Raw genomic sequence first — 9,123 nt, forward strand, 5'->3', positions numbered from 1 at the left:
GGAACACACTAGGGATGCCTGCCCTCACCACCTCTATCCAGCACTGTATTGGAGGCTCTAGACTGTGCAATCAGCTAAGAAACAGAAATAAAGGACATTCAGGTTGGAAAGAAAGACATAAATGGCTGTTATTCATGGATGACATCATTGTCTATGTAGGATACTCAATAGAATCTACAATAAGTTATTAAGTGGGTTTATCGAGGTTTCAGCATAAATTAAAGTACAAAAATGGTTTAGTGAAAGATTTGTAACTCAAAATTAAAATGTAATGTGTATACTATTGGTTGGATTTAGCCATCCCAAAATGTATACATATTGCAAAATATCATATTGTATACTATGAATAGATAAAATTTCTGTTTCTGAAGTAAAAAATAAAATAAAGAAATTAAAATAAAAAAATTAGCAACATTTACAATAGCATGAAAAATGTAAAGTACTTAGGAACAAATCTGACAAAAATGTAAAAGACCTGTACACTGAAAACTACAAAACACTGCTTTGATAAATTAAAGAAGCCATAAATAAATGGGGAGATATATCTTGTTCATGAGTGAGAAGACTCAATATTGTTAAGATGTTATACTCTTGAAACATAGATTCAATATAGATTCACTACAATCCCAATCAAAATCCCAGCAGGCTATTTATTTGTGTCTAAATCCATTTCATCAAAGACCTAGCACCCACAACAATCTGCCAATCCATCTGGGAAATAAGAGTTATCCCTGGTGTGCCTGAAAAGCACCATCAGTTCCCCAGGTCGCCAGAAATAAAAGTCTTAACTGGCTCTGAGTATTGGACATCAGATTACCCTGGTTTCAGTATAACATACAGTCAAGTTCAGCTGAAAATGAAGCTGTCCACAACCACTGCTTTATGTTGGCTTTGGGGCCTGGAAACCATCATTTTACTTTCTGTCTGTATGAATTTGACTATTCTAGGTGTCCGTGTAATTGGAATCTTGTAGTATTTGTCTTTTTGTGACTGGTTTATTTCACTGAACACAATGTCCTGAAGATTTATCCATGTTGTTGCATGTATCAACTTTCCTTCCTTTTAAAAGCTGAATAATATCCCATTGTATGGATATACCACATTTTGCTTATCCATTCATCTGTCAATGAACACTTAACATGGCTTCCACCTTTTAGTTATTCTGAATAATACTGCTATGAACATGTCTCTTTATGTGTTTTGTTCTATCGTTTTGGGTATATACCTGAAAGTGGCATTGCTAGATCTTATGCTAATTCCGTGTATTGTTTTCTGATGAGCCATCAAACTGTTTTCCACAGCGGCTGCACCATTTTACATTCCCACCAACAATGCATGGGGGTTTCAGTTTCTCCACATCCTTGCCAATGCTTGTTATTTTCTGTTTTGTTTTATTTTTGGGTAATAGTCATTCTAACATGTGTGAAGTGGCATCCCACCGTGGTTTAGATTTGCATTCCCTGATGACTAATGATGTCAAGGGTCTTGCCATGTGCTTTTTGTATATCTTGTTTGGAGAAATGTCTTCTCAAGTCCTTTGCCCATATTTAAATCAAGTTGTTTAAGTTATTATAAGGATCAAATAAAATAGTATACTTAGTACCCTGACTGGATCATAATAAACACTCCACAAAATGTTAAAATATCAAGTTTTTTTGTTGTTGGCATTGAGTTGAATGATTTCTTTAATTGAAGTTTATCTGTACAGATAAGCCACAAATCCCAAGAAAACAGATTGATGAATTATCACAAAGTGAACATATTTGGGACACCAGCTCTTAGATCAAGAAATAAAATATTACCAGAGCTCCCATGCAAACACTAAGATAATCACTATGCTGACTTGTAACACTATAGGTTTATTTTGCTGGTTTTGGAGCTTCATGGAAATGAAATAGTGCAGCACACATTCATTTGCATCAGGCTTCTTTCACTCAACATTATGTTGGTGAAATTCACCAACTGTGTGTGGCAGTTATTAAACTATTTTCATTACCATAAAAATTCCATGGTATAATATATATTTGTCCATTCTTCTGTGATTAACACTATGCTATTATGAAGTATACCTCTATCAGGATGCATTTCTTTTGGGTTTTCACATCGGAGTGGGAATTCAGGATCATAGGGGTGCTCACCTTTAGCAGTGTTCCCAAAGAATTTTCCAAAGTACTTGTGCTATTTCACATTTCCACCAGCACTGTATAAATGTTTCAGATACTTCACATTCTCACCAACACTTGGTATTAACAGTCTTCTTAATTTTAGCCATGCTGGTCAGTGTGTATTGGCTTCTCATTGTGGATAACATTTGTCTGATAGTTTATGAGGTTGGGCATTTTTATATGCTTCTAGCCATTTGGATGATCACTTGTCTTTCCTTACTTCCTTTTTCTTTTTTCTTTTCTTTTTTTTTTTTTTTTTTTTTTTTTTTTGAGACGGAGTCTCGCTCTGTCGCCCAGGCTAGAGTGCAGTGGCCGGATCTCAGCTCACTGCAAGCTCTGCCTCCCGGGTTCCCGCCATTCTCCTGCCTCAGCCTCCCGAGTAGCTGGGACTACAGGCGCCCACCACCTCGCTCAGCTAGTTTTTTGTATTTTTTTTTAGTAGAGACGGGGTCTTTCCTTTCTTTTTTTAAAAAATGAAGTTCCTATTCCTTTCTCTTGTTCATTTGTCTGTTGGATTCTTTCTTTTATTTGTAGAAATTCTCCTTACACTCTGGACATGAGTCCTTTGCCTATTATATTTGTGACAAATGTATTTCCCATTTGTGACTTATCTTTTCGCTCTCTTATTGAATTTCTTAATTTTACTATCATCCAATGTATTGATCTACTCCTTTTGGGGTAATGATTTTTTTCTATTGAAGAAATCTTTACCTGCCTTCTGAGGAGCTTTTAAAATCTACATATGCTTACTAAACCCCTGTAGCTGGAGTCAGGCCAAATGTTGGTATTTCTAAAGACCAACCAGAAAATTGATATATATTTTATGCTAGAAAAAGAACTAGGCACTTTCATGATGTTATTGTCTATTTTGTGAGAAAATATCATCATCATTTTCCCAGGCCAGGACACGATATGTGTGCAGGATAATGCCATAGCTCCCCAACATCGAGAGCTCTTCCTGCATTGGGGAGGGTGGGCCTGACGCAACAATGGGGTCAAGTGGGTGTTAATTCCCAACTCCACAGGTGCGGGGCTTCAAAAACGGAGGAGAGCCGGGTCAGAGCTGTGGTCCTGCAATGGACTGAGGATATAGAATCGTCTGTTTGTATTGCCATGGGGGTCCAGAGACTGCAGGAGGTGGGAGAGGAGCAGATAGAAGAGAGATCCTGTGAGGAAGAGCAGAGCATGAAGGGTGAGGCCCCAAGAAAAGGGCAAGAAGGGAGGGACCTTTTGCTTAGCAGCTCAGTATTACGGGCATCTAGAGGTGAGGGCGGAGCCACTGGCTCAAAATGTACTATCTCTGGCATTTGTTATTTTGGTGCAAGGATTGGGAGAAAGTTCTGAACTGTACAGAGCCTGCCCAGGAATGGCAGACACCGCAAAGCTTGTGGATGGGCAGTCAGGGCTGTCCTGTGGGCAGGGGCTCCCGGGCATGTGAGCCATGCTGGAGCTGTGGATAGGGCCAGGCCTCCCAGGAGGGGCCCACACCAGCCTTTCTCTCTCACTGTTTCTGAATCAAGAATGTTGAGCACACAATGAAAAGCCCAACTTGCAAAAAGAAAGCATTTGCCTGATTGAAGGGGTGGCCTGCCCCTCCACACCTGTGGGTATTTCTGGTCAGGTGGGAGGAGAGACTGAGAAAAGAAATAAGACAGAGGCAAAGTATAGAAAAAGAAAATCGGGCCCAGGGGACCGGCACTCAGCATACAGTGGACCCGCACTGGCACTGGTCTCTGAGTTCCCTCAGTATTTATTGATCACTATCTCTACCATCTCGGAGAGGGGGATGTGGCAGGACTGTAGGGTGGGGAAAGGTTCAGCAGGAAAACATGTGAGCAAAGATCTCTGTGTCATAAATAAGTTTAAGGAAAGGTGCTGTGCCTTGATGTGCATGTAGGCCAGATTTGTGTTTGACTTTACACAAACATCTCGGTGCATTAAGGAGCAGTATTGTCACCAGCATGTCTCACCTCCGGCCATAAGGCAGTTTTCTCCTATCTCAGTAAATAGAACATATGATCGGGTTTTACACGGAGACATGCCATTCCCAGGGACGAGCAGGAGATAGATGCCTTTGTCGTATCTCAACTGCAAAAAGGCCTTCCTCTTTCACTAATTCTCCTCAGCACAGACACTTTATGGGTGTCAGGCTGGGGGACGGTCAGGTCTTTCCCTTCCCATGAGGCCACATCTCAGGCTATCACATGGGGAGAAACCTTGGACAATATGCCTTGTTCTTGTCCAAGAAACAAGCCAAATGCCTTGGCTTTCGTGGGCAGAGGTCCCTGCGGACTTCCGCAGTGTATTGTGTCCCTGGGAACTTGAGATTAGAGAATGGTGATGACTTAACAAGCATACTGCCTTCAAGCACTTTTTTAACAAAGCACATCCTGCACAGCCCTAAATCCATTAAACCTTGAGTCAACACAGCACATGTCTCTGCAAGCACAGAGTTGGGGCTAGGGTTGCAGATTAACAGCATCTCAAGGCAGAAGAATTTCTCTTAGTACAGTACAAAATGGAGTCTCTTATGTCTACTTCTTTCTACATAGGCACAGTCACAGTCTGATCTCTTTCTTTCTCCCACACCTGATGAGATTAGAACTGGTATTATAAGTAGTTTGCCAATCTATATATTGTGATGGAAAGCAGATCAGTGGTTACTTGGGGTGGAGCATGGCAGGAAAGGCAGGAGGAAGGGATCACAAAGGAGCACAAGAAAATCTATGGGGGATGGACATGCTCGCTGTCTTGATAATGGTGATGGTTTCACGGGTGCACAAGTCCTTCTACTACATGTCAATCACCCCTCATTGAGGCTGTTATATGTCCTCCCAACACACACGTGCATGCGTACACACCCACACACACACAACGTAATGAAATGGTTCAAGATACCCTTGAGTTGCACAAGTACTCGCTCTCCAAGCCTGCCTGTTTGGCTTTTCGAAGCATCCCAGTCACGAGGGAGAAAGACCAACATTTGGCCTGACTCCAGCTGCAGCATGGCTGCTGACACTACTTCAGGTTCAAAGTTCTGGGACTCCATGAAGCCCCAACTTAAGGAGAGAGGCTGCCAGAGGTACAGAGAAGGAAAGACTACTAACCCCACATCTGTCTCACCCCCTGATTACTACACACAGGCAATCACTGGAGCTTCTGACTTGAACTTCAAAATCTGTGGGCCCAAGACGGGAGACATCCCTCCAAACCCCTCTCCCCCCATTCATGGGAAAAATTGAGAGCTGAGGAGAGGATTAAAATACTAAGGGAATGAAACACATCTGAGCTCAGTTCATTGCTGAGAACGGCTGTTGGAATGATAACCATGCACCTTAGAGAACAAGAATTGTGGGTAATTTTCCTTTCTCCAAACAGTATGTTTCTTTACTAGTTTCTTACTGCAGGAGGCTTTAAAGCTCTGTAGAATATCTTCAGTAATAAGCAACAAAACGAAAAATAAAAAACAATGGTAACTGTCACAGCTAACAGATTGCTATTAGCAAAGATTTTCAGCAAGGTGTAAAAATCAACAGGCTGCATTTTTACCTAATGATCCCTGCAGTCTATGAAGAGGTGCCTCCAAGGTAGTGAAGACACTGACCTGACATCATGGGATATTCCTTCCCTGGTCCAGGAGACCTGAGCTGACCCCGTCCACTTCAGCTCCTCTGTGAAGTGATTGACTCTAGTGCTGATCACTTGTTCCCTCTGGTAATTGACAGCTGTTGCCAGGCAGCTGACCAAGGATGTTGCTGAGGACCAGACAGGGGCAAACAGGCTCCCACCCTAGGACCCTTAGCACAGGTCTCTCACCATCTGAGCACCAGCTCCAGAGAAAAAGGAGAAAGAGTTGGTAATGTTACTATTGGTGTGGGGTCTTCAGTTCTTGTCTTCTTGGAGGAAAGAATTCAGCCAAGAAGTAAGCAGTGACAGTGAAGCAGCTGCAGAGTTCATTTAAAGAGACAGTACACTCTGAAAGCCAAGTCAGAGCGGGCTGCTTGGAAAAAGAGACACCGTTGATCGGCTGGGGAAGCTCCCTTATGAGGGTCTTGTATGATTATTCATGAAAGGGGTTGTGAAGGGGTGTTACTAGCAAGCATGTTTTGGGTGGTCTCCTGGGCACACATGCTCTATGGTGATACATGCTAGTACATATATCACATGTCTTATTAATGTCTGAAATCGCCACCCTGGGGTATGTTTTTTTACCATTATAATGAGTAAATGTTACCTTTAGGGCAAGCCAATTTGAAGCGTGCATGCTCGCTATTAGGGAAAGTTCCTACTGAAGTTATCTCCTGTCAGGGTCAGATAAGTCCCAGTTAGGACCAGAGAAGCCGAACCTCAAGTTGAGATGTGGCCTTAGGTGACTGAGGGTCTGAGGAGTGAATTGTTTGCTTCACAGTAAAATCTAAAACATTTATGCAGTACATGGGTTGATGCATCTTCAACACAGGAGTGTCCAGCCTGGCAAACCAGGGGCCACCCTAGGGAAAGATCCAGTGACATCACAATCTTTAAACAGGAACGAGAGGAACAAGGCTGGGGGACATCTCTCTGAGGGCATTATTTTCCAAATATTTGAGCACGGCCTCCTTTGCAAATCTGGGTGATGGTTATCAAGACAGGGACAAGAGGTATCAGCAACAGGTGTATTTTATAAAAATTAGTTATGTAAACATGCTTGTAAAACTTAAACCACCACAGCAATGTGTTTGAAAAGTAAACGTCTCTCGTTATTACACCCACTAGAGATAACTAGAGATGGCTAAACAAAAAGCTTGGTGCGTGTTTTGTGTACACTGACTGCCGAAACCTTCCAAGTCTCTTTGGCTTCTGATTTGGATAGGGAGAGTCAAGCACCGAGCTTGACTCAGGAGGGAGAGCACTATCTAAATGAATGTAGCTCCAGTATGAATAGCAAGAGTTTATATAGACAGGGACTCACCTAAAAAGTTATCTGATTTTATTCAATTGTTGAACATGATAGTAAAAGTTTGGATAACAAATGATAGCTGTAAAAACACACATGATCATTTCCGCTCCTGCCTCCTTTCTCGACAAGATGGCCACACCGGTGGTATCAGCAAGTGCTCCTCCGGCCACGCCAGCCGCAGCCCCGGTGGCGGCGCCAGCATCGGCCTCAGTCTCAGTCCCAGCGCCAATGCCAGCACCGGCTGCGGCTCCGGTTCCCGCTGCGGCTCCAGCCGCATCCTCAGACCCTGCGGCAGCAGCAGCGGCTACAACTGCCGTTCCTGGCCAGACCCGGGCCTCAGCGCAAGCTCCAGCGCAGACCCCAGCGCCCGCTCTGCCTGGTCCTGCTCTCCCAGGGCCCTTCCCCGGCGGCCGCGTGGTCAGGCTGCACCCAGTCATTTTGGCCTCCATTGTGGACAGCTACGAGAGAGGCAATGAGGGTGCTGCCCGAGTTATCGGGACCCTGTTGGGAACTGTCGACAAGCACTCAGTGGAGGTCACCAATTGCTTTTCAGTGCCACACAATGAGTCAGAAGATGAAGTGGCTGTTGACATGGTTGCTAAGAACACGTATGAACTGCATAAAAATGTTTCTCGAAATGAGCTCATCCTGGGCTGGTACGCTACAGGCCATGACATCACAGAGCACTCTGTGCTAATCCATGAGTACTACAGCCGAGAGGCCCCCAACCCCATCCACCTCACTGTGGACACAAGTCTCCAGAACGGCCGCATGAGCATCAAAGCCTATGTCAGTACTTTAATGGGTGTCCCTGGGAGGACCATGGGAGTGATGTTCACACCTCTGACAGTGAAATACGCATACTATGACCTGAACGCATTGGAGTTGACCTGATCTTGAAGACCTGCTTTAGCCCCAACAGAGTGATTGGACTCTCAAGTGACTTACAGCAAGTAGGAGGGGCATCAGCTCACATCCAGGATGCCCTGAGCACAGTGTTGCAATATGCAGAGGATGTACTGTCTGGAAAGGTGTCAGCTGACAATACTGTGGGCCGCTTCCTGATAAGCCTGGTTAACCAAGTACCCAAAATAGTTCCTGATGACTTCGAGACCATGCTCAACAGCAACATCAATGACCTGCTGATGGTGACCTACCTGGCCAACCTCACACAGTCACAGATTGCCCTCAATGAAAAACTTGTAAACCTGTGAATGGACCCCAAGCAGTATGCCTGCTGGTATAGGTCTTAAACCCAGGACTCAGAAGTGAAGGAGAAATGGGTTTTTTGTGGTCTTGAGTCACACTGAGACAGTCAACTGTGTGTGATTCTAATAAACATAGCCTACCTTTTGTAAATTAAACACACACACACACACACACACACACGATGAGAACACAAACTGCTTCTAATATTCATAAACCAGTAAGTATCTGAAACAGGTCTCAATCAATTTAGAAGTGTATTTTGCCAAGGTTAGGGACAGTTGGAAGGAAAAAACACAGAATCGTAGAAACAATCTGTAGTCTGTGCCTTTCTCCAAAGATGATGTTGAGGCTTCAATATTTAAAAGGGAAGAGAGTGCTGGAGGGGAAAGAGGAAGGGTGAGCTTAGGAGCAAAAGCAAAGTCAGCTTCTCTCTTGACTCAGCTTTCAGCTTAACTTTCTCCTTTTGGCAGAGTGATATGGGGTCCCAAGTTTCTATTTTCCTTTCACACATTTGAAACTAGACTTGATTTTGCTTAGAAGTGTGACATTTATGTATACTTATAAACAAAATCAAGGCTAGTTTTCAATTGCCCATTTTCAGAGAATGAGAAAGCCCAAGAGCTCATGACTCCTTCCCATTTCCTTGGGTTATGGATAACAGGAACCTGGCCAAGTTCTGCAGAGCCTAGGGACAGTGGATGAGAGAATGCTGTTTCTAAGCACGATTTGGTTGCTGTCAGATCCCTGCTCATAAACTTACTAGGAGGTGACTGGTCAACAAAAAGAGTCAAACTCTAAAATATTTGAAGA

The 9,123-nt window shown here is 43.6% G+C and overlaps 1 protein-coding gene across 1 annotated transcript; it reads left to right on the plus strand.

Moving 5' to 3' along the window:
* Nucleotides 1-7,206: 7,206 nt before the first annotated feature.
* Nucleotides 7,207-8,462, plus strand: LOC139359324 (eukaryotic translation initiation factor 3 subunit F-like). The gene is given in 2 exon segments (XM_071081943.1): nt 7,207-7,972; nt 7,975-8,462. Coding segments are annotated over 2 exon segments (1,083 nt in total). The 5' UTR covers nt 7,207-7,233; the 3' UTR covers nt 8,319-8,462.
* Nucleotides 8,463-9,123: the final 661 nt, after the last annotated feature.

This window comes from Macaca nemestrina, chromosome 17 (assembly GCF_043159975.1).
Source record: "Macaca nemestrina isolate mMacNem1 chromosome 17, mMacNem.hap1, whole genome shotgun sequence".
NCBI lineage: Eukaryota > Metazoa > Chordata > Mammalia > Primates > Cercopithecidae > Macaca > Macaca nemestrina.